Raw genomic sequence first — 27,309 nt, 5'->3', positions numbered from 1 at the left:
TGTCATTCTTCATAGAATTCTTTTTAAAACAGTGAAGTAAACTGAAATTTTGAAGGCTGCTTCTGCACTTGTACATTTCTCTGGGAAATATCATGAACAAAAAGGGGTTTCTGAGAGGATATTGATTTTTAAGTAAATACTCCAAGATAATAAAAATAAATAAATGTTTATGAACTGAGGTCAAAGAAATTGAAATTTGATTCAATGTTCATTTACTCTAGAATAAATGACAGTTTACAATGCCTTCTACCATCAGTGGTTATGATATGCCAGATAATTTTACCACTATTAAAAATTAAAGGAAAAAAGATATATAGTCAGGTAAGAATGTACATTCTTGTGGAAGCAGAGAAAAGTTGACTCCTTATTCTATTCCACTTGGAGATGTCTACTATCTTGGACATGGGCAACATGGGTAAGGGCAGTAAGAACTGTGAATGCAGCATACAGCCTTATCTGCTCTGATCCTTGCTCAACTTCCCTGGGAAACCAGAAAAGTGAGTTTTGGCTTTATTGTCTTCCATGATTTCTTCCAAGTAGCAACGCTGAGAAGGAAGAGTTGAGGCAATCTGGCTGCTATTCTACACTAACCTGACTAGAAATAGTAAGTCTGCAGTTCCTAGAAGTATTTAAGCAGGCTTAGATTTACATAAATATATATGCAATTAAAAATCACTCTTGGGGCTTCCCTGGTGGTGCAGTGGTTAAGAATCCACCTGCCAATGCAGGGGACACGGGTTCGAGCCCTGGTCTGGGAAGATCCCACATGCCGTGGAGCAACTAAGCCCGTGTGCCACAACTACTGAGCCTGCGCTCTAGAGCCCGCGAGCCACAACTACTGAGCCCACGTGCCACAACTACTGAGCCCACGTGCCACAACTACTGAAGCCCCTGCACCTAGAGCCTGTGCTCTGCAACAAAAGAAGCCACCCAGTCAGAAGCCTGTGCACCACAACGAAGAGTAGCCCCGACTCACTGCAACTAGAGAAAGCCCACGCACAGCAACGAAGACCCAACACAGCCCCAAAAAAAAAAACAAAAAAAAAAACCACAACAACCAAAAAACAAAACACTCTTCCCTTTGCTACTTCTTTTACTTCACCAAGGAATAAAAGAAGGTCTTGACTAGTACCTCACTTGGAGTTGTCTTATAGGCCACCTTCTTGAGACCAAGATAAGGCTATGCTTCCAATTTCATTTATTATTAAGACATTTACAATAATATTCATGGTCTGGAAGCCTAGGCTCCTATTTAGAGCCTGCACAGACCTTTATTGGTGATTATTCTTACTGAAACTTTCAATTTTCGTTCAATTAAAAAAGGAAAAAAGCCTCATTGTGCTTTTGTGATCAAGTTAAGGGCTAGGTATATCATTTCCATTGTATCTTGCTGATAATGGTGGTGCTAAGTTGAACTTTTTAAATTTTCCTTGTGATTCATTCTGCTTCTTGACAGAGAACTGTTTATTATTTCATTAGATTATTTTTACATACAATAATTTGTTCCTAATACACTATATTTCATTTTATTCTCCATTGTGAGAGTCCGACAAAAAAACCCAACAATACAACATGCTATGAATTTGTTGAGTGAAATGTAATGAGTGAAAATGCTCTACTGGATTAAAACCTACAATCCCTATTTGAAAGGAGTATGTTTCATATAGCAGGAGTAAAAATCAGTGAACAGAAGCATTAAAATTAAAAGAGTTGAATTATTTAATTAAATTAAACACAAAAAATAACAAAAAAGAGAAATGTGAAGTTTTAGAAAGTACATCAGACATGTGCTCCTGTGCATGCATGTGTGTGTATTTGGTGTGTGTACCAGTTGTAGAGGGAAAGCTCTTCTATACATCAACATTCTTTCAAATAAAGCTACTTTTAAAATATCCTTCTTTCTGTACTTAGATAATTTCTTAGAAATTTGCTGTCTGCAAGCTGCACCTACCATATGTGTTGAAGGTGGGCATTAAATGAACATTCTGCAGATAAATGAATAAAGTTCAGTAACCATAACACATTAAAATGTTTAGGAGAAATGGTCAGTAACCCATATTTATTAATGAAAATTTATATTGTTACTTAGATTATAATCAGATGACAAAATATAGAGTGCATTTTTATGACACAGTAGAAGTTTCTGTTATTTGAGAATATTAGTATTGGATAAAGGCCTTGAAAGGAACTGACTCAACTGACAGAATTTCACAGTAAATAATGGGAAAGAATGTGATTAAGTCTCTTTCTCTTCTTTTTTATTTTTTTTTGAAAGATGAAACTGAAAATATGAAAATACTTGTACTTTACCTTGTATGTAATAAAACTTAGGATAAAATTGCAACTACTCACTCGTTTTTAGCAAAAAAAAAGAACACTCATATTGAACTTGCAATGTGACTGGTACTACTCTGAAGACTTTTATTTTTATTAACTCAATTAACCCCATAACAACCTTATGAGAAAAGTACTATAATTATTCACAGTTTACAGATGAGAAAGCAGGCACAGAGGGAACTCAAGCAGTCTAGTTCCAGAGTCCATGACCTTAAGTTGACTCAAATCAAGGGCTGATTTTTTTTTTCCACATTACAAGTTATTTTTTCTACAAAAAAATACTGTAGCGAACTATGATGTCCTTCACATGTTTGACTTTTTGGCATTCTACCTCAAATGATCAATCTATATAAACATTATTAAAAGGTATCATTCATTTACTCAGATTCATTTAATACTTTCATCTTCAAATCACTCTCTCTTTAAGCACCTCAAAGCTAAATGTGTCAATATACTTGTCTATGTTCTTATCTTTAATTGATTTATATTTTATGGATTCTCATTTGTCAATGGCTTTGTGTGTGATTAAAACAATCTGCCATCATCAGCAGCAGCAGCATTTTCATCAACCTAATGAAATCCTTCATCTTTCTAAATGAGATCATTTTACATTGCAAACATTTAGAATAGTATTTGCTTTATATTATTGGCTTTTTGAACAATCACAAAACTTTAGCTACATGTGCATTGATATAATGCACAGTGATAGATGCTAATGCAAGCGTGAGTTGTCTTAATTTCTTAATTGGTTAATTTATTACTTCATATTCTCTCAATCTGATGACACTTGCTTCTCTAAAAAGGTCCCTTCCTGCTAATGCCAAGAAAGTGTAAGAGGAAATCAAAGAACCTATTAGAATCAATCATGAGAGGCCTAAATATTAAGATGAATAAAAAAAGAAGTTTTATAAATGAGATTTTCTTTTCAGGTAGAAAATGGAACTCAAACACACTGTAAAATACATAGTGGTATAGAAACTATTATGAAAAATTTTCCAAGAATATTTTTTAAAGAAATGCTGAGAATTAAGTCAGTTCAACAGAACATATGACCATTCGTATAGTAAACTTCATTAGAATAAGAATATCGAAAAAGGATGCCATGGATCTCCTGTCTTATCCTTTATAACCCCTCTTCTGAAGGAATTCCAATTTATCCCAATAACCTTGCTAGCTGATGCCATATGTCTTTAGGGATACAAACACTTCTGTAACAGACACAATAGGTTTATATGTTCTTGTGAATGGAAGATAGACAAATTATATAACAAATGAATCCTTGAAACACTGCAGAGAATTTAGGGAGCAACAAAATAAACATGAAAAAACAGTTACTTTATGTTAGAGCAAACAGTTGGCAAAGAAAAGCATCTAAAAGGACAAAGATCATAGCACAAAAAAGTCACAACAGTAGCCCAAAATATGAGCTGAGAGTAATTAGATATATTGTATATGTCTCTACCATAATCTTGGCTATTAGCTATTTTTTCTCCCTGATTTTTTCCACATATGGTCACTACCTGGACACATGATAAGAATCAGAGTTTTAAAATAGTGAAGTTTCCTCAAAAGCCAAGCCCTTGAATGTAATTGCCCAAACTCAGAAAATTACACTTTGCACTTGGTAGAGATACATACTTGGCAATTGCTAAGTTGTCTATAACTAGAACAGATTGTTTCTAGACCATTATTGATCAAACCACTTTGAGTATTGCAATGCAGCAAGGAAATAGCTACCTATTACAAATTCCATTATGATTTTTTGTTGTTTTTAACCTCAAATCTGTTCTTTTCTTATTTCTAGGTCTCCTTACTTTGAACTGTTTACCCTTATCTGAGACTATTTATTACTTGAGTTCTATGCACCATGCAGACTTGAATTCTTGGATCCTAAATATCAATCCATATACTCTTTTGCTATGTTAGTCTATGTACTCAAATCTTTCAATAATATGGAAGAAATAAGGGAAATGATAAAGTTTAAGTACATTCAGTTCAATTTTGGGTTCTGCCATTAATCACTTAGGTGACACAGATAATCATTTAATCTCTTTAGTTCTAAAGTTCCCCCCAAATAAGATGGCTATATTGTTTATCAAACAAAATGGGATAATTTGAGGGGAAAATTATAGTGCCAAGAGAAAGAGTGGAAACAGGGCTTGTCTTAGGCAATTCAGGACATGTGGTCTACCTATTTATCAAATAGGGTAGCTATCTTAATTAACAATGCCTAGTTCCTGAAGGGTAGAATCATACCTGGCATATGACCTCAACTTTACCTGTAGTACTCATAAAAACTTTATGTCCCCAGTACACAGAAAACATCTCTTGGCGTGGCTTCTGATATATATGCTGCCCTTGACACTTGTTGGCCAAAGCAGAATGCTATTCTGGTTTTTCCTGTCTGACCTTCTCTAGAGCCATTCAAATCTCAGTTCTATGAAAAACACTGGAGAGATATTAAAGAGTGAGATCTAATCAAAGTGGCTAGTAAAACATGCTGTTTTGTTCTGTTTTAAATCTAACCTCTTATGTTTAGGAGATGTCTTTTAAAAATGTATGTTATAGGAAAAAGAACAACACATGGTTCTTGACCTCAAGAATATAATAAGGAAAACAAGAAAATGAGTATAACTACTATCTACTCCACTAGCTCAAGGAGAACACATAATGTTTGTTCATGCTCCACAATATTTCTTTAGTGCCTACACAATACAATTAACAAATATTGATTTAGTGAATCAACAGGTGGCAATAAGGTAGCAAAAAGTCCCATAACAAGTAGAGAACTACAGGGTCTAGGAAAAGTTGAGATTTTGCCCAGATGCTTTATCCAAGGAAAGCATAATCAAGTCACTGAGTTGTAAGGTACAACATTATAAACATAATGAGTGCTGCTGTATGTCATACATGGAAGTTGTTAAGAGAGTAAATCCTAAGAGCTCTCATCACAAGGAAAAACTTTGTTTCTATTTCTTTAACTTTGATCTGTATGTGATGGTGGATGTTCACTAAACTTATTGTGATAATCATTTCATGAGGTGTGTAAGTCAACTCATTATTGCTGTACACGTTAAACTTATACAGTGCTATATGTCAATTATATCTCAATAAAATTGGAAGAAAAACATATATAAAAAAGGTTAAGTTGGAGACAAATTAACAAAAAAAAAAGATTGACTAGGAGTTTGGTAAAAACAGTGTTGGAAAGGGCTAGGACATTCTAGTGGAAAGGAAAAACACTGATGAAGGCAAAGGGCAGAAAATAAAAATGCAAAATCAAAATAAAGTAAGTATTCCCAAAAGGCTGGAAAGAATAGTCTACTCATTCTTTCACTAAACTCAGATTTATTGAGCACCAACTGTGTGACAAGAACTGAACTATTCTTGGCACTGAGGACATAACAGTGAACAAAGTCCCTGCCATATAGAACTTACATTTTGAAAACAAAAACAAAAGCAGACAACAAATATATAATGTTAGAGAGTGGTAAATACTATGATGGAAAATATAAATGGCATGACAGGGATTACTCTCTTATGGGGAGTTGTCAGTGATACGACTTTTAAGTGGAGACTGAGTGAATTTAGGAAGAAGGACATGTGACCATATGAATCCTATTTCAGGAAGAAGGAAAAAATGAGAGGGGGGTTGGAAAGATGGAATGGGAGGAGTGAGGGAAGGGTTCTCAACATTTGAAAAAAGCCAGAGGCCTGTGTAGCTGGAGTGCAGTGGCATGAATGAGGGAGAAACTTGTGAGAGATGAGGCATGGGAGGCAGTCAGGGCCCAGATTACTTGGGGGCAGTTAGGTCACGCAAAAGCTTTTGGATTTTGTTCTTCTTGGGATGCTAAGTGCTAGAAGATTCTGGGCAGGGGAGTGCCCTGATCTGCCTTAACTTATAAAATAATTACTCTGGTTGCTTTCTGAAGAGTAGACCTAAGAGATCAAAGGGAAAGTAAAGAGACCCCTCAAGAAATGCAAGGTGAAAGATAAGGTATCAAATTTACTAAATAACGTAGAATCTAACTGAATCATTTCTCACTTGATGTTCAAGATTCAAGGTTTCAATAATGAAACAAGATAAATTTAGTAAGATCATTTTTTTACTCAGAAACCTAAGTATACAAAAATAGAATTGAATTAAAAGTATTTGCCCATATAACAAGTTAGATAAAAAAAAAAGAGTCCTATTTTTCAGTCACATATTCCAAGGAGTACAGAATATCCATAAACTATTTAAACAGCTATATGTACTTTTTATACAAAATTCTTAAACATGTGGCATCACTGAGGAAAGAATAACAAATCTATAATTGTACTGTTCATTTTAAAGGATCTTAGTACTTTACTATTGCAGAGAATGTGGGCAGGAGGCAGTGTAATAGTAGACTTGTGCACAGGGTCTGGATCAAGGCTGCCTGAGTTTCAATCCTGATTCTGCCATTAACTAGTGGGATGACACAGGGCAACGTACTCAATCTCTGTTTGCCTTAATTTTCTCATCTGTTAAGTGGTGATCATAATGGTACTTACCTCATAGAGTTATTTTGATAAAACAAGTTAATATACCTAAAGCACCTATAGCAGTACCAGCACATGGTAAACCCTCATTAAATGTTAGCTATTATTATTATTATCACCAGCAACCCTCACTGACTAGTGTGGTTTGTGAATCAATTAACTATGGGCTATGAAGAAACTATAAGAGCTGATGTGTATAAAAGTGAGGCATGCCGTACCTTGAGTATCCAGGCAATCTAGGCCAATGGAGGTTATACTCTTGGATCTGGAAAATCAATTCTGTTTATTCACTTCTCCTCCTTTTAACCCCAGGAAGTTTAGATTAGCTGCCTCTGGGGAAAAAGTTTAAACTGAAGGAAAGCCCTAATCAAATCAGTTTACTAGTTATAAGTAGTTGAGTTCAGTTAATTTTAGAGGCTTTATACAAAGCTCAGACATTCAAAAAATGAATATAATTTAGCCCTTGTCCAGTTATGCTCAGAATGAAATGGGGATACAAAAGAGGAGGACACACGGTTAAGAATTATGAATTTCACGATTAATAATTTGGACCTTCATTCCTAGGAAACAGAGAGCCATTAAGCATTTTTTGACATGGGATAGAGCATGAAATACCCTTAGTGTGAAGAAAGGAGGTTAGATTGAAGTAGTTGGATATTGAATTTAAGGTTGATTGCAGTTGCATTGACAAGAGATGATGAGGGCCTACGTTGCTCCCAGGAAAACTAGATACACTCACTTTTATTATTAATAATACTTAAGCATGCTGGTATACTTGGACATTATTTTTATTCTCCTGCTTCTTCTGATAACATTGCCACCACACCTTTTTACTTCGGTGAATTTACTCATGCCAATCATGTAGCTTCACCAGGACCTGACAAACATAGTACCTTTATACCACAATCATTTGTCTCCAACCACAAGGATGGATGGACACATGACCTGGAGAAAGCCAATCATAAAGTGCGTGTCTCCTTTTCTACAGTTAGAGTTTAATTATGGACTTATCAGAGACCTTTCCTGGGATTTTTCTAATTAGAACAACAAGGAAGAACTCTCATTCTCCTCTGATCCTGGAAATATGAGGTTACATGTTTCCATCTTCATGAGAGTGTATTCTCCACCTCCAATTTCCCGTATGGAAAAAGCCTGGCTGCACTTAAAGAGAATGATGCCAATAGAGAGAGAAAAGCCAAAATGAAAATGGAGATATCCTTGAAAATGTTTGAATTCATGATTATAATTAGCAATGAGAAGTATGCCACCCATACCTTTTCTAAGTTTGAAACTTTGAACAACAAATTCTGCCTTCATTTTTTAAAATCAGTTAGAGTTGGGTTTCTGTCACTTAAAACCACAAGAATGCTGACTACTACAAATGGTATTGTACCAAATACAGGGAAGAAGTGTTGATGATTCTTTTAAACCTCGTTATAAAAACAAATTGACCAGGCTTCCCTGGTGGTGCAGTGGTTAAGAATCCACCTGCCAATGCAGGTGACATGGGTTCGAACCCTGGTCCGGGAAGATCCCACATGCCTCAGAGCAACTAAGCCCGTGCGCCACAACTACTGAGCCTGCACTCTAGAGCCCACAAGACACAACTACTGAGCCTATGTGCCACAAGTACTGAAGCCCGCGCTTAGAGCCCATGCTCTGCAACAAGAGAAGCCACCACGATGAGAAGCCTGTGCACCTCAACGAAGAGTAGCCGCTGCTCACCGCAACTAGAGAAAGCCCACGTGCAGCAACGAAGACCCAACGCAGCCAAAAATAAATGAATTAAATAAATAAATTAAAAAACAAACAAAGAAGCAAAAAAACAAATTGACCTAAAGCTGTTACAGAAAAATGATGGCACTGACAGTATTTGAAAATTTAATTATGAAATGACAAACGTAATCTTCCACTTGGCAAAAGAATAAGAATATAAGTTAGGAATAGTGTTATAAATAAAAATTAAAGCCCAGAACTAAATAATGAATAGATTTACATTGTGTGTGTTTTTATAAAGCAAGTGTGCAAGCACTTCCCAATCAAAGGAAAGCAGCTTCTTTCACTGTATTTTCATATGTGTTTTCTGAAAAATGAAGGATTGCTGACTTAGTCTCCACAGAAACAAAGAAGAGGTAAGGACACTGGTATAATATTTTCTATAGCCAGGAACTTGCCACCACAGGGCAGTCTGGTACATTGCCACAGTGCTGCATAGCTAGGTAAAATTTGGACTAGTACATGTTGCCTTTCAGGCAGGAGGTAAATGTTCTATCTCTTCATTGCATTCATCTGACACCAATATGACACTTTCAATGCTATTTTTTCAAGGACCCGAAGCACACAATGGGCACCTAAAATGGTTACCTCAACACATTTTAAAAATACATATAGCATCCTTAGGCATGGGGTAAGTTTGGCTGATTATCAATATTCATTCTTTTGTTTCTTTATTAATGGTTTGATAACATAAAATTGTCAGACTTCAAGATATTCTTTTAAACATATGAAATATTTATATTTATGTTCAGCCTCACATTTTACAAGATTATGTTGATTTCTTTTTGGTTTATAAATCAGTTTATTTTGCACATTGAATGAATTCTTACCATCACATGTTGGAAGTGGATGACTCCACCAGTGGTTTTTCTCACATAGAAGGGGCTCTTCATGGCTCAGCCTGTATCCTGGGTCACAACTAAATGAAACAGTAGATCCGATGGAGAAATCATGACCATAACGACGACCATGTACAGGTATGCCAGGGTCCAAGCAAGAATAGGTGTTCACTGTAACACCTGGAAAACAAAGGGAATATGAAAAAGAGTAAGCTTGATGAGAGTCAAATCGCTGAAATTGATTCTCATTCCTTCAAACAATTGTGAGTGGTAATTTTTACAAATAAATTAATGTGCCCATAGCTTTATTTTAAAAACTAGCAGTTTATTTAACAAATTTTTTGACATTTCCTACCCACAAGGACCAAAAAATCAGGCCATTAGTTATATAAAAACTTGATGAAAATGTACAATTATCTATCAAACTTTGTATTATAAATTATATACATATACACACATGTACATTAATAATCATAGCAATAATTAATGTTTGAACTTATTATATTCCAGGTTCAACTCTAAAATGTTTGCAAAATTTGCTTCATTTGGTCATTAAAATAATTCTATGAAATTAGTTTTATCATTAAAACTCCATTTGATTGCTTTTGGAGGCTCTAAATATGTCTTCAGAGATTGGTATCTGTGTCTATGGATTTGTTCTGCATCCATTTATCATTGTCTTGTTTTATGTAATATTTAGATATCCAAGAAACATGATTATGTCTGTATTTCAAGAAATACAATATAATAAACCCCCTTGTGGTTTGGGGACTGTACTAAGACAAAAAAAGGAAAGTCTATTCTGTGTTATTTTTATTATTTTAATGTGTTTTATAAACAATAAATAATCTTATCTTATTGGTACAGTTTTTGTAATCTTCCTGTTTTGAGAGGAAGACATAAGGGGTAAAAGTGCCCAAGACAGGGAATAAAATAAAATTCTAGAGTGCAATCACTGGTAGCACTGCAAGAAATCCTTCCCATAAAATTTTGGTTCAACTGGAGAAATCTAGTTTTCTCTTTTAATGGATTCTGTTAAAATAAAAATAGAAATTCACCAAACAAATATATTTTTAATGTTTTAAGTAGTATAATAACTAAAGTTTTACTCTGCTGATTTTGAGGCATGTGAATGGTTCATTTAAAGAAGATAGTTTGGTTCCCTTCAACTTGAGAAACTTATTAAGAAAGTGTCAACAGAAGAAGTGTTTTATTTGTTTTCTTGGTAAGAAAGGGTTTGAGATGTTACTAAGTAAACCAGAAGACTAATTGGAATAAAAATGAAAGAAAATGATCTTTTGTAAACAAATTTAAATTGAAAATCACTGCCTCCTGGCCAGATTTGACCAAAATCAACATCAGTTGCGCCTCTCATCAACCTCAGCATTTCTTAGCCTCCACTCTGCCATTTAGGCACTGGCTCTCAATAATAACTTGGACTATTTCACCAAGGGCCTGTAAGTGACAAACTTGCTGTCTGTAATAAAGACTCTGCCTTAACTAAACTTGTTAGGCTCCTCCAAGTCCTTCTTATGATTAGGTCTTGGGCTCTGTCCTTGGCCCACTTAGTTCAGTTTTAGCAAGAATCTGAACTAAATCTGTTGGGTCAGCTTATTGAAAATCCCCACACTTTTAATAACACTTTGCATGATGGTTTAACTTAATCCTTAAAATAATCCTGTGTCTGAGAACATGATTACGACCACATACCTTGGTTGAAGTGGGACTGAATGTGATATATCGGGCATAGGATAGAACAATGGACAAAACGAAAAAGGTGTCTGCCCATTCTAGCATATTGATACAAATTAATTGCTAGTGAAAATTAATTTTGAAATGGATTTTTAAAAATGACTACTCTGACTCATCTTTAATAAATGTTAAAGATCTCAGTTAAAGTCCTTTAAATTCGTTTGAATTCCCAAGTATGTGTTAATCCTCTCATTGCATTTTACAATAATGTTTAGGAAATATACTTCCACACCACAAAGCTCTAAATAAAGCGAAGTTAATATAATTAAATAATATTGTGGATAAGGTTAAAAAGAAAATAGCTATAAATATATATTAACGATTTTAAAAACCCATGCACCCAACCAGATTTACTGAAGAGAGACACCCTACATGGAATATAAAGTTACAAATTTTAAATGCTAAAATTTTTTCCTGAGGGGTCAGAGGGCATAGGAGACTTGAATATAAAAAGAAGTGCTATAATATCTATCTGAAACTGATATAAAGATATCTGGCAGTAATCTTAAATGTACTGTTAGATACATTCACCAAAACTGTTTTTCATGAAAAGATATATGGCAATGTATTTTTAGATGAAAATGTGTGCATATGTGAGTTTATATATATGTATGCAACCATGCATCGTATACAATACAACCACATTTGTTTAAGTATGTCAGATGTTTAAAAACAAAACAGAGACTCGTTTCTATGCATATACCAGCATCAATTAAAAAAAAAAAAAATCAGACATATTTTAGACTTTTTAAACAAAACTAAAGTATTTTAAGTGAAATTATTCTAAACTGATTCCAACACTGTGAATTAGAACCTGTTTTAATATATAGCCTTTGGCTAGTTATGTTAGCCATAGCTGCATATATATGAGTATATATTTTACTTCTCACTGTTAATATAATTTTCAATACTTCATATAAAATAATAAAATTGGATATTTTTAATGGAAATGTATGCAATGAGTATGAATAAAATATAAAAGTATGATTGAATTTATGAAGTAAATGCTAAAAGAATTTGTCAATGTTCATATACATCTTAGACTGCCATTTACTGCCTATTGTTGGCTTTTCAATACAAATAACTATTATGTGAACTAATTTTTTAAGATTTTTTATTTGCTATTTCTGACATTTCCTTAGCATTTCCCTTCATAATGATATTACATAGATATTGTTGGAAAAAATCTAGTACAGAATTTACTAAAACACACACCTTGTAACCTATTAGCATTCTCATAGGTCAAGGAAAGCTTTGATTTTCTTTTCTTTAATAAATCTCCTAGTTCTCTTAATGATACAATGGTAATACCAAAAGTATGGAAAACAGAATAAGGAGATCAAAAAACATGTTGGCATTACTTACTTTCATAATGAATCTTGAAACCATTATTAGAACGGCTATTGTCTGTTGTAAATAGAAGGTATATAAAATTACTGCTACTAAATAGAAACTGGGGCACCTGTGTGCCATTGTAAGATCCAAGCAAGGGTGACAGAAGATTTGGCCCATCATGAACTTCCAGAACATCATAATTCAGTTCAGTCTGAAATCTAAGGTTAAGAGACATATGTGAAAATATATTTATTAGAATAACACTGTATAGGAAAATAACACTTTAGATTGCTATTTAACTTATTATTTATAATTTTTACCAGCTTTATATACAATTTTCTTAAGTTTTTCTAATATCTTATATATCATTTAAGGCCCCACCATTTAAGAATACCAAAGTTATAAGCTCTTATTCCTATGGACAATTTTCATTTAAAAAGTATGAGTACATACTTGTTGTTCACAAGTAAGATTTCTTTCAAATGTTACAGATTATCTTCAGTAAATAAATGGCCTTTTCATTAACCAAGCATGTTTTTGGAGTCATCTTTCTTTTGCTTTCCTCATTTCTATGGAAAACTATGTGATTACTATATTTATCTTCAATCAGATCATCAGAATTTCATCTTAACAGTATACTTCAAATCTGACCTCTGCTTCATATGGTTGTTTTATTTTGATTTTTGATAAATCTCTTTTGGCCATTAAATATTTTATACAAATTTTATTTAGATTTTTGGCTGTTGTTGCTGCTATTGTTTTCAATTTTTTTAAAAGATACAATTATTTTATAAACTGTATTCAACTCAGAGCTAATTTTAACATGTATAACATATTCATAATAAAATAAAATTTTGTATTCCGTACTTGCACTTCAAGAGTATACCACAGTCTGAATCTGGATCAGAAATCTTAGTTGTGGAAAAAAAACTACATGGAATCATGAACAGTTGAGCATCTTACTCACTTCCCATAATGAAACTGCAGCCCAGGACATTCTTTTCCTTCTTTCACCAAGGTTTTCCTATACATATTTCAGCTTTCAGCTTAAATTGGTCCACAGGAAGCCCTTCCCTGACCTCACAATGTAGGTTAGTTTTACTATATTGCCACAATTTATTGTGCCTTTTTTGACACTAATCACAGTTGTTTGCTTGTTTGATGGCTGTCTCCTTTAAGAGTCTATAAGATCCATGAGTTCAGACAGTTTCTGTTTTTGTTGAGGTTTTGCATATAGCAGACACTCAGTAAATATTTATTGGATAATGAAAGAATGAATGCACGTATTTTAAAGAAAACAATACTAGCTACTTTCCTTACGGAAGTAAATAAAGACTCTTGGACTGAATTTTCACTGGTTTTCTTACCAGTGCCTTAATCTGGGTTCTTGCTTTGCCCTGCTGTGATATTACTTGAATCTGTGATTTCCCTCATTGTTCTGCCACATGATATTAAGAGCATTTTGGTTGTTGTGTGTGTGCCTTACTTTATGAGCTTCTGATTTCTCTCATCCTCACTCTTGCATGTCTTTGGATTGACTTGCCCACTTAGTTTCTCTAGGGCTGTTATCAACTTTATCAAAAAAGCATTCAATATACTTGGATACTTCAGTACTAACCATGCATTTTCACCTTTTAGAATATATCTTCCAACACATTTTTTGGCAACTAGTTATATTCAGTACACTTTTAAAAATAATTATCAGTTGAAATGTCTACCAATTTTCAGATAATCACTTTATCATACCTACCAGTCTTTTCCAGTATTATAAGATTAAACTAAATTATTCCTCAAAAAAAAACAAAACTAAAACAAATAAAACTCAAAACCTGGTTAAAACAAATTGAAAGAAACATTTAAAAATTAGGAACTTTATTTCATTATAAAATCTCCGATATGATTATAAACATGGCACATAAGTAGTCAAAATAAAGTGTATAATTTAATGCTATTTAAGAAAGACAAATGAAATATTTTTAGATTTGTACCACTGTTACATCCTATTAAGCAAGACTTAGTAAAATGAATGGATTTCATAAGTTTATCTTACTTTTTATTTTGCAACCTGGAATATATTGTATTTGTCTAAAAATAACTTTTCCAATAATGTGATTTAGAGTAGTAAATGTATAGGAATACACTATGTCCTTTAAATAAATTATCAGGCAATTATGCATTGTGAATCCATTATTTGATTGTTTGGTAGTCAGTCTATTGTAGTATATATATATATATATTTTTTTAGGAGTTTTTTTTTTTATACAGCAGGTTCCTATTAGTCATCCATTTTATACACATCAGTGTATACATGTCAATCCCAATCGCCCAGTTCATCACACCACCACCCCCAACCCCACCGCTTCCCCCCTTGGTGTCCATACGTTTGTTCTCTACATCTGTGTCTCTATTTCTGCCCTGCAAACCGGTTCATCTGTACCATTTTTCTAGGTTCCACATATATGCGCTAATATGCGATATTTGTTTTTCTCTTTCTGACTTACTTCACTCTGTATGACAGTCTCTAGATTCATACACGTCTCTACAAATGACACAACTTCGTTCCTTTTTATGGTTGAGTAATATTCCATTGTATATATGTACCACTACTTCTTTATCCATTGGTCTGTCGATGGGCATTTAGGTTGATTCCATGATCTGGCTATTGTAAATAACGAAGCAATGAACATTGGGGTGCATGTGTCTTTTTGAATTATGGTTTTCTCTGGGTATATGCCTAGGAGTGGGATGGCTGGGTCATATGGTAATTCTATTTTTAGTTTTTTAAGGAACCTCCATACTGTTCTCCATAGTGGCTGTATCAATTTACATTCCCACCAACAGTGCAAGAGGGTTCCCTTTTCTCACAACCTCTCCAGCATTTGTTGTTTGTAGATTTTCTGATGATGCCCATTCTAACTGGTGTGAGGTGATACCTCATTGTAGTATTGATTTGCATTTCTCTAATAACTAGTGATGTTGAGCAGCTTTTCATGTGCTTCTTGGCCATCTGTATGTCTTCTTTGGAGAAATGTCTATTTAGGTCTTCTGCCCATTTTTTGGAAGAGTTTGAGAAGGATGGGTGTTAGCTCTTCTCTAAATGTTTGATAGAATTCGCCTGTGAAGCCATCTGGTCTTGGACTTCTGTTTGTTGGAAGATTTTTAATAACAGTTTCAATTTCATTACTTGTGATTGGTCTGCTCATATTTTCTATTTCTTCCTGGTTCAGTCTTGGAAGGTTATACCTTTCTAAGAATTTGTCCATTTCTTCCAGGTTGTCCATTTTATTGGCACAGAGTTGCTTGGAGTAGTCTCTTACAATCTTTTGTATTTCTGCAGTGTCAGTTGTGATTTCTCCTTTCTCATTTCTAATTTTATTGATTTGAGTCCTCTCCCTCTTTTTCTTGATGAGTCTGGCTAATGGTTTATCAATTTTGTTTATCTTCTCAAAGAACCAGCTTTTAGTTTTATTGATCTTTGCTATTGTTTTCTTTGTTTCTATTTCATTTATTTCTGCTCTGATCTTTATGATTTCTTTCCTTCTGCTAACCTTGGGTTTTGTTTGTTCTTCTTTCTCTAGTTCCTTTAGGTGTAAGGTTAGATTGTTTATTTGAGATTTTTCTTGTTTCCTGAGGTAGGCTTGTATAGCTATAAACTTCCCTTTTAGAACTGCTTTTGCTGCATCCCATACGTTTTGGATTGTTGTGTTTTCATTGTCATTTGTTTCTAGGTATTTTTTGATTTCCTCTTTGATTTCTTCAATGATCTCTTGGTTATTTAGTAACGTATTGTTTAGCCTCCATGTGTTTGTGGTTTTTACGTTTTTTTCCCTGTAATTGATTTTTAATCTCATAGCATTGTGGTCAGAAAAGATGCTTGATATGATTTCAATTTTCTTAAATTTACTGAGGCTTGATTTGTGACCCAAGATGTGATCTATCTTGGAGAACGTTCTGTGTGCACTTGAGAAGAAAGTGTAATCTGCTGTTTTTGGATGGAATGTCTTATAAATATCAATTAAATCTACCTGGTCTATTGTGTCATTTAAAGCTTCTGCTTCCTTATTTATTTTCATTTTGGATAACCTGTCTATTGGTGTAAGTGAGGTGTTAATGTCCCCCACTATTTTTGTATTACTATCAATTTTCTCTTTTATAGCTGTTAGCAGTTGCCTTATGTAATGAGGTGTTCCTGTGTTGGGTGCATATATATTTATAATTGTTATATCTTCTTCTTGGTTTGATCCCTTGATCATTATGTAATGTCCTTTCTTGTCTCTTGTAACATCTTTATTTTAAGGTCTATTTTATCAGATATGAGAATTGCTACTCCAGCTTTCTTTTGATTTCCATTTGCATGGAATATCTTTTTCTATCCCCACACTTTCAGTCTGTGTCCCTAGGTCTGAAGTGGGTCTCTTGTAGACAGCATATATATATGGGTCCTGTTTTTGTATCCATTCAGCAAGCCTGTGTCTTTTGGTTGGAGTATTTAATCCATTCACGTTTAAGGTAATTATCGATATGTATGTTCCTATGACCATTTTCTTAATTGTTTTGGGTTTGTTTTTGTAGGTCCTTTTCTTCTCTTGTGTTTCCCACTTAGAGAAGTTCCTTTAGCATTTGTTGTAGAGCTGGTTTGGTGGTGCTGAATTCTCTTATCGTTTGCTTCTCTGTAAAGCTTTTAGTTTCTCCATCGAATCTGAATGAGATGCTTGCCGGGTAGAGTAATCTTGGTTGTAGGTTCTTCCCTTTCATTACTTTAAGTATATCATGCCACTCCCTTCTTGCTTGTAGAGCTTCTGCTGAGAAATCAGCTGTTAAACTTATGGGAGTTTCCTTGTGTGTCATTTGTCATTTTTCCCTTGCTGCTTTCAATAATTTTTCTTTGTCTTTAATTTTTACCAATTTGATTACTATGTGTCTCAGCGTGTTTCTCCTTGGGTTTATCCTGTATGGGACTTTCTGTGCTTCCTGGATTGGGTGGCTATTTCCTTACCCATCTTAGGGAAGTTTTCGACTATAATCTCTTCAAATATTTTCTTGGGCCCTTTCTCTCTCTCTTCTTCATCTGGGACCCCTATAATGCGAATGTTGTTGTGTTTAATGTTGTCTCAGAGGTCTCTTAGGCTGTCTTCATTTCTTTTCATTCTTTTGTCTTTATTCTGTTCTGCAGCAGTGAATTCCACCTTTCTGTCTTTCAGGTCACTTATCCGCTCTTCTGCCTCAGTTATTCTGCTATCGATTCTTTCTCATACATTTTTCATTTCAGTTATTGTGTTGTTCATCTCTGTTTGTTTGTTCTTTAATTCTTCTAGATCTTTGTTAAACATTTCTTGCATCTTCTCGATCTTTGCCTCCATTCTTTTTCCAAGGTCCTGGATCATCTTCAGTATCATTATTCTGAATTCTTTTTCTGGAAGGTTGCCTATCTCCACTTCATTTAGTTGTTTTTCTGGGGTTTTATCTTGTTTCTTCATCTGGTACGTAGCCTTCTGCCTTTTCATATTGTCTATCTTTCTGTGAATGTGGTTTTTGTTCCACAGGCTGCAGGATTGTAGTTCTTCTTGCTTCTGCTGTCTGCCCCCTGGTGGATGAGGCTATCTAAGAGCCTTGTGCCAGTTTCCCGATGGGAGGGACTGGTGGTGGGTAGAGCTGGTTGTTGCTTTGGTGGGCAGAGCTCAGTAAAACTTTAATCCACTTGTCTGCTGATGGGTGGGGTTGGGTTCCCTCCCTGTTGGTTGTTTGGCCTGAGGTGACCCAACACTGGAGCCTAACCTGGCTCTTTGTTGGGGCTAATGGCAGACTCTGGAAGGGCTCACGCCAAGCAGTACTTCCCAGAACTTCTGCTGCCAGTGTCCTTGTCATCATGGTGAAACACAGCCACCCCCCACCTCTGCAGGAGACCTTCCAACACTAGCAGGTAGGTCTGGTTCAGTCTCCCCTGGGGTCACTGCTCCTTTCCCTGGGTCCTGATGAGCACACTACTTTGTGTGTACCCTCCAAGAGTGGAGTCTCTATTTCCCCCTGTCCTGTCGAAGTCCTGCAATCAAATCCCACTAGCCTTCAAAGTCTGATACTGTAGGAATTCCTCCTCCTGTTGCCAGATCCCCAGATTGGGAAGCCTGACGTGGGGCTCAGAACTTTAACTCCAGTGGATGGACTTCTGTGGTATAATTGTTCTCCATTTTGTGAGTCACCCACCCAGCAGTTATGGGATTTGATTTTATTGTGGTTGTGCCCCTCCTACCGTCTCATTGTGGCTTCTCCTTTGTTTGGATGTGGGGTATCTTTCTGGTGAGTTCCAGTGTCTTCCTGTCGATGATTGTTCAGCAGTTAGTTGTGATTCTGGTGTTCTTGTAAGAGGGAGTGAGAGCATGTCCTTCTTCTCCGCCATCTTGAACCAATCTCCCCCCTACTGTAGTATTGAAATTGGTGTTTCACTTTGATAGTTAGTCAGTTGATAACAACCAAATTAAAGTGCACAGAAGAGTCAGGGATTACTTTGAACTGAAACATAAAGAGACTAATTCTTAACAGAATAGCAACATTAAATGGTGATACAGAGAACATTGTTCAGTAGGAGTGAATCTTTAAAAAGAAAATCATCACAGATCTGCCTCAAGGAACAATAAAAATACATTATAATAACAGGGGAAATGGAATAGAGTTACACAATAATTTGAATCTCTTTCATTTTGTATTTTAAGATAGTTGTATAAATTTCTCATGAATTGCCTCAATCTAGTGTTCATTTGTTTATGACATTATTGTTTATCATAAACGAATGTTATGGAGCCACTAGATGATATTTAAAATGAAATTGAATCTAATCTTACTCAATTTTTGATGTCTTTTAAAATGTTCTTTGTGTAATCCAAAACCATTCTGACCAAACTGAAATAGTTCTCATTTTAAAAGTTGCACTCAGGAAGACTGATATTGATAGCTTGTGGTCAAGGAGCTAAGGACAGGAAAGTGACTAGAAAGACAGGTTTAGGATTATTACTAGTAAAATGAATTCAGTTAGGAGCTGCCAAATAATGAGAAACTTTAAGAATTGAGGGAAGAAACAAAGCAAAACTTCCTCTGCAAATCTGAGAATAAGACTTAATGATTTGGCTATGTTAAGAAGAGATAAACAATGAAAACACATATGCCCATTGGTGGTGTTGTTATTTTGTTTTGCATTTGATAGGAAATTGTAATTCTTAAGATTTTATTGACTTAAGCTACTTGAGATAATCTCAAGAAGCCAACTAATGGCTAATATATTTGTAATGTTTCTAGTGGGTTTTTTTTTTTTTTCTGTAGATTAATTCTAATCGATCATGACATTTGAGAATATAAAAAAAAAACCCTGCAAAATAGTTATGCAGCCACCTTAATTATATTATCTGATTTTTAAAATTTCATTTTTAACCAAATTAATTTAGGTTATTCATGAATAGTAGAAAGCAAATGATGTTACTCTGTAATAAATACAATCCATTATTTGGAAACAACTTCTATAAAAAATATATTCTCAGGATGAGAGGAACTATTAAAGAGTTAGCAACCAGTGTCCTTATAAGAGCTCAGCTGGAAATCACAAGGGAACTAGGTTTTTTAAGAACATAATTCTTGTTGGATACTTTAAAGATGATATCTTTTTCTCAAAACAATCTTAAGGGGGAAATGAAGCACCAAGATATTATAACGTCACTAAATAAGGAAGTGATAGATGTACATATTTCTGATTTCAAAGTGAATATTTTATGATACTACCTAAGGGATAAAATTCTCATTTATAATTTTTAACTTGATGAACATTGTTGCTCATTGTTTTGCTACAGAGCTACTTCTAACCACATAACAGCTGTTTTTAAATGTGAATTACTTTAAAGAAAACAGTTTCTGACAGAGCACATGGAGTATGGGCAGCCCTAAAGCAATATCTCACACCCTTAAAGGGTCTTTAGATAAAAAAGAAATGGAAGATTTTTAAATAATTTTCCCTTCAAATAGCTCAGACTCAAGAATCTTATAGGCTTGTGTGTGTGTGTGAAGGGCAGATAGAGGATTCGAACCACCAAACAAACATTTCAGTTTAGAACATTTAAAAGAATTTGGGACTTTATCTTAGTTACAGAAAGTATGATTCAAAAGAAATATACTGAAACATCTGTGCCTTGTCTACTCTAAAATAGTCAAAATACCATCAATAAATACATAAAGCATTTTCACTCTTGATTCTTCCAGTGTTTGGGCTAATTAACAAGGAAAAGCTGAAAAAAAATTATTGGTATCAAGGAAGTGAAGGAGCTAGGAGATTTGTAATATACTTGAGCAGGTAATTTAGGGATTAAGAAAAGAGGCACAGTTGACAAGTCCTATTCAGTAACGCTCATGGGAAAAGCCAAAATCTTTGGACTCTGAGAATCATTTCTCACCCCAGGCCTGTTATGGTTCAATGTACAGAACTGTTTTCTGTTGCTGTGCACAAACCCTAACAGTGAAAATCACATTTCAATTTGACTCTCTTGCTTCTAGCCTAATTTAAAAGATCTGTGTCTCAGGAAACAGATAAGAGAATAAGAAAGTGGCAGAGTAAAAAGTACTAGGTAAACTATATGCATAGAAATTAAAAGGTTTTTCTCTCTAGCATTGCATCTTATAAAAATGGCTGGAATGAGCTGCCGACTGGAGCAGTGAGCAGCCTTGCTGAGCATCGAAGAGTGACCTAATAGAGCCAATATGCAAGGACTGGAAAGAAATGCTTTTGTGCCCAAGAGAAACTCTGGTCTGAAGTGCAGCAGGCGAGGCCTCTGAACGTGGCCCCCTATGAGCAAGTGGAACTAGACTGAGCACAGAGGAAAAGAAAAAAGTTTGGAGAATCTTGAAGTTGTAAACCTGAGGCCCACATGTAAACCTGGGTGGAAGCAGTAACCTGGGCCTCAGACGCCAGCCGAACCCCCCAATGTTACACTCTGGAGCAGAAAAGGCGAGTGCTCAGCGTCCTGCATGACTTAGATGTGACGCCCAGCCCTCAGGTGACTGCACCTGACCTGGAAGCCCCTCACAGGAGGTGGCCCCTAAGGCATCTCCGGGACCCAAGGAGAGGAGACATTGACAGGACGCCTGGAACTCAGGCAACTTCGTGACAGGATGGCGGACTGAGTCGTGTGGCTGACAGGGTCTTGGTGCTCCAGCTGGGTGTCAGACCTGAACTTCTGAGGTGGGAGAGCCGAGTTCAGGACATTGGACCACCAGAGACCTTTTGGTCCCACATAATATAAATTGGCGAGAGCTCTCCCAAGAGATCTCCAACTCAATGCTTAGACCCAGCTCTACCCAGTGGCCAGCAAGCTCCAGCACTGGACACCCCATATCAAACTAGCAAGACAGGAACACAACCCCACCCATTAGCAGAGAGGCTGCCTAAAATCATACTAAGTTCACAGGCACACCAAAACACACCACTGGACGTGGTGCTGCCCACCAGAAAGACAAACTCCAGGCTCATCCACCAGAACACAGGCACCAGTTTCCTCCACCAGGAAGCCTACACAACCCACTGAACCAAACATACCCAAAGTGGGCAGACACCAAAAACAACAGGAACTACAAACCTGCAGCCTGTGAAAAGGAGACCCCCAAACACAGTAAGTTAAGAAAAATGGGAAGACGCAGGAATATGCAGCACATGAAGGAGCAAGATGAAAACTCACCAGACCAAACAAATGAAGAGGAAATAGGCAATCTACTTGAAAAAGAATTCAGAGTAATGATAGTAAAGATGATCCAAAATCTTGGAAATAGAATGGAGAAAATACAAAAAAAGTTTAACAAGGACCTAGAAGAAATAAAGAGCAAACAAACAGAGATGAACAACACAATAAATGAAATTAAAATTTCTCTAGAAGGGATCAATAGCAGAATAACTGAGGCAGAAGAATGGATAAGTGACCTGGAAGACAAAATAGTGGAAATTAAGAAAAGATTGAAAAGAATTGAGGATAGTATCAGAGACCTCTGGGACAGCATTAAATGCACCAACATTGGAATTATAGGGGTCCCAGAAGAAGACAAAAAGAAAGGGACTGAGAAAATATTTGAAGACATTATAGTTGAAAACTTCCCTAATATGGGAAAGGAAATAGTCAATCAAGGCAGGAAGTACAGAAAGTCCCATATAGGATAAATCCAAGGAGAAACACGCCAAGACACATATTAATAAAACTATCAAAAATTAAATACAAAGAAAAAATATTAAAAGCAGCAAGGGAAAAGCAACAAATAACATACAAGGGAATCCCCATAAGGTTAACAGCTGATCTTTCAGCAGAAACTCTGCAAGCCAGAAGGGAGTGGCAGGACATTTTTAAGGTGATGAAAGGGAAAAAACTACAACCAAGATTACTCTAGCCAGCAAGGACCTCATTCAGATTTGATGGAGAAATTAAAACCGTTACAGACAAGCAAAAGTTAAGAGAATACAGCACCACCAAACCAGCTTTAAAACAAATGCTAAAGGAACTTCTCCAGGCAGGAAACACAAGAGAAGGAAAAGACCTACAAAAACAAACCCAAAACAATTAAGAAAATGGTAATAGGAACATACATATCAATCATTACCTTAAATGTAAATGGATTAAATGCTCACACCAAGAGACACAGACTGGCTGAATGGATACAAAAACAAGACCCATATATATGCTGTCTACAAGAGACCCACTTCTGACCTAGGGACACATACACACTGAAAGTGAGGGGATGGAAAAAGATATTCCATGCAAACGGAAATCAAAAGAAAGCTGGAGTACCAATTCTCATATCAGACAAAATAGACTTTAAAATAAAGACTATTACAAGAGACAAAGAAGGACAGTGCATAATGATCAAGGGATCAATCCAAGAAGAAGATACAACAATTGTAAATATTTATGCACCCAATATAGGAGCACCTCAATACATAAGGCAAATGCTAACAGACATAAAAGGGGAAATTGACAGTAACACAATAATAGTAGGGGACTTTAACATCCCACTTTCACCAACGGACGTATCAACCAAAATGAAAATAGATAAGGAAACACAAGCTTTAAATGACACATTAAACAAGATGGACTTAACTGATATTTATAGGACATTCCATCCAAAAACAACAGAATACACTTTCTCGTCAAGTGCTAATGGAACATTCTCCAGGATAGAGCATATGTTGGGTCACAAATCAAGTTTTGGTAAATTTAAGAAAATTGAAATCGTATCAAGTATCTTTTCTGACCACAATGCTATGAGACTAGATATCAATTACAAGAAAAAAACTGTAAAAAATACAAACATATGGAGGCCAAACAATACGTTACTAAATTACCAAGAGATCACTGATGAAACCAAAGAGGAAATCAAAAGCTACCTAGAAACAAATGTCAATAAAAACACGACGTCCCAAAACCTATGGGACTCAGCAAAAGCAGTTCTAAGAGGGAAGTTTATAGCAATGTAATCCTACCTCAAGAATCAAAAAAAAATAAACAACCTAACCTTACACCTAAAGCAGTTAGAAAAAGAAGAACAAAAAACCCAGAAAGTTAGCAGAAGGAAAGAAATCATAAAGATCAGATCAGAAATAAATGAAAAAGAAATTAAGGAAACAGTAGCAAAGATCAATAAAACTAAAAGCTGGTTCTTTGAGAAGATAAGCAAAATTGATAAACCACTACCCAGACTCATCAAGAAAAAAAGGGAGATGACTGAAAACAACAGAATTAGAAATGAAAAAGAAGAACTAACAACTGAAAATGCAGAAATACAAAGAATCATAAGGGATTACTACAAGTAACTCTATGCCAATAAAACGACAACCTGGAAGAAATGGACAAATTCTTAGAAGAGCACAATCTTCTGAGACTGAACCAGGAAGAAACAGAAAATATAAACAGACCAATCAGAAGCACTGAAATTGAGACTGTGATTAAAAACCTTCCAACAAACAAAAGACCAGGACAAGATGGCTTCGCAGGAGAATTCTATCAAACATTTAGAGAAGAGATAACACCTATCCTTCTCAAACTCTTCCAAAATATAGCAGAGGGAGGAACACTCCCAAACTCATTCTACAAGGCCACCATCACCCTGATAGCAAAACCAGAGAAAGAGATCACAAAAAAAGAAAACTACAGACCAATAACACTGATGAACATAGGTGCAAAAATCCTCAACAAAATACGAGGAAACAGAGTCAAACAGCACATTAAAAGGATCATACACCATGATCAAGTGGGGTTTATCCCAAGAATGCAAGGATATTTCAGTATATGCAAATCAATGTGATACACCATATTAACAAATTGAAGGGAAAAAACCATATGATTATCTCAATAGATGCAGAAAAAAACTTTGACAAAATTCAACACCCATTTATGATAAAAACTCTCCAGAAAGCAGGCATAGAGGGAACTTACCTCAACATAATAAAGCCCACGTATGACAAATCCACAGCCAACATCGTTCTCAATGGTGAAAAACTGAAAACATTTCCTTTAAAATCAGGAACAAGACAAGGATGCCCACTCTCACCACTATTATTCAACCTAGTTTTGGAAGTTTTAGCCACAGCAATCAGAGAAGAAAAAGAAATAAAAGGAAACCAAATCGGAAAAGAAGAAGTAAAACTGTCACTGTTTGCAGATGATATGATATTATACATACAGAATCCTAAAGATGCTACCAGAAAACTACTAAAGCTAATCAATTAATTCAGTAAAGTAGCAGGATACAAAATTAATGCACAGAAATCTCTTGCATTCCTATACACTAACGATGAAAAATCTGAAAGAGAAATTAAGGAAACACTCCCATTTACCATTGCAACAAAAAGAATAAAATACCTAGGAATAAACCTACCTAAGGAGACAAAAGACCTATATGCATAAAACTATAAGACACTGATGAAAGAAATTAAAGATTATACAAACAGATGTAGAGATATACCATGTTCTTGGACTGGAAGAATCAACATTGTGAAAATGACTCTACTACCCAAAGCAATCTACAGATTCAATGAAATTCCTATCAAACTACCAATGGCATTTTTCACACAATTACAACAAAATATTTCACAATTTGTATGGAAACACAAAAGACCAGAATAGCCAAAGCATCCTGAGAAAGAAAAACGGAGCTGGAGGAATCAGCCTCCATGACTTCAGACTATACTACAAAGCTACAGTAATCAAGACAGTATGGTACTGGCACAATGTTTCAGACATTACATGAAATTTCTAAAAATCTTATATGTTCTGGTATAATGTTATAAGTCATAATTCTAGTTATTACTTTAAAATGTATATCTCAGGAAAAAAAAAGATATTTTAATTACCTTAACATCATAACTCCTGATACAAAATAATGTTAAGTCCAAAATGGGTAATACTAAAATCATTTACTTAAACCTATAATACATGCAGTTTAAAAAAAAATGAGATCAATTATGATAAACTGACAGATATGCTAATCCTTCAAATGTGATACTCTAAATTTAACAAATTAAAAATACATTATAAATCTCTGTCTTATTGACACAAATCAATATAAGTTTTTAAATTATTCAATGATATGATCAATAATATTATGTTATATGGTATACTCCAAACCAAGTAGAATTCTGTGTAATACGGTAAGGTTGGTTAATTTGGGTCCCACATTAATGGAAAAATGTTATCGGACAAATATTTGATTCTGCATAAATAAGATGCTTTTCTGGCTTCTCTAAAATTACTATGGCAACACAGGTTATGTCAACCACTGAATAAAGAATATGGTTTTAACATCACAACACAACTCTGCCAAATTATTCTAAATAAAAACATTTTCTTAATGTGTAGGTTATTATTATGGGCTGAATCATGTCCCCCTAAAATTTATATGTTGAAGTCCTAACCCCCTAGTATCACAGAATGTGATTATATTTGGAGAAAGGTCTTTTAACGGGTAATTAAGGTAAAATGAGATTATATGGGTGGACCCTAATGTAATATGACTTGTGTCCTTATAAGAGAAGATTAGGAAACAAACACACACAGAGGGAAGACCATGTGAAGACACATGAAAAGGACAGCCATCTATTAGCCAATGACTAAAACCACAGAAGACAACCCTGTTGACACCTTGATCTCAGACTTCTAGACTTTAGAACTATGAGGAAACAAATTTCTGTTATTTAAGACACTCAGTCTGTTACACTTTATTATGGCAGCCCTAGCAAACTAATATAGTCATAGTAAAGTTGTGTGGGTCATAATAAAGTAGAGTGACCTCATGTGAAATGTTTAATATTTTATATCTGTCAAAATAGAATCTGTTTTCCTCTCAAGTTTTTACACTAGCATGAATAGATTAATTCAATGAAGGAACTCTTTAATCAGGGAAAGATCATGTTATATTTGTAAAATTCAATCATCAGAGCATAATTCTGCTGAAATTATATATATACTTATATGTTTACTATAATGTTTACAGGAGTTCTTTTTTTTTTTTTTAAGAAAAGGTTGGGAGATGAGAGGGGTCAACAATATAATTGAAAAATTATATAGATACCTCTATTTGGATTTCAGAATAGTGATCCAATCACAAGCTGGAAGATTCATTCTTTTAAATTTTTAATAGTCAATATTATAATCTTTTAGGATATAGATTATTTGATCAGTAATACTAATTATCCTAAGGAAAAACAAAACTTGACTGACAAATCATTAATTCACAT

At 34.9% G+C, this 27,309-nt stretch overlaps 1 protein-coding gene across 1 annotated transcript in view; it reads right to left on the bottom strand.

Moving 5' to 3' along the window:
* The window catches only part of CSMD3 (CUB and Sushi multiple domains 3), a 1,171,706-nt gene that overhangs the window by 401,743 nt on the left and 742,654 nt on the right, over window positions 1-27,309 (bottom strand). Inside the window, 2 exon segments of the mRNA XM_059902305.1 lie at window positions 9,468-9,656; window positions 12,594-12,781. Coding sequence (XP_059758288.1) covers window positions 9,468-9,656; window positions 12,594-12,781 — 377 coding nt within the window.

Source organism: Balaenoptera ricei, chromosome 17 (assembly GCF_028023285.1).
Source record: "Balaenoptera ricei isolate mBalRic1 chromosome 17, mBalRic1.hap2, whole genome shotgun sequence".
NCBI lineage: Eukaryota > Metazoa > Chordata > Mammalia > Artiodactyla > Balaenopteridae > Balaenoptera > Balaenoptera ricei.
Note: the sequence above shows the minus strand (reverse complement) of the source record. Positions and strands in the feature narration are given on the sequence as shown.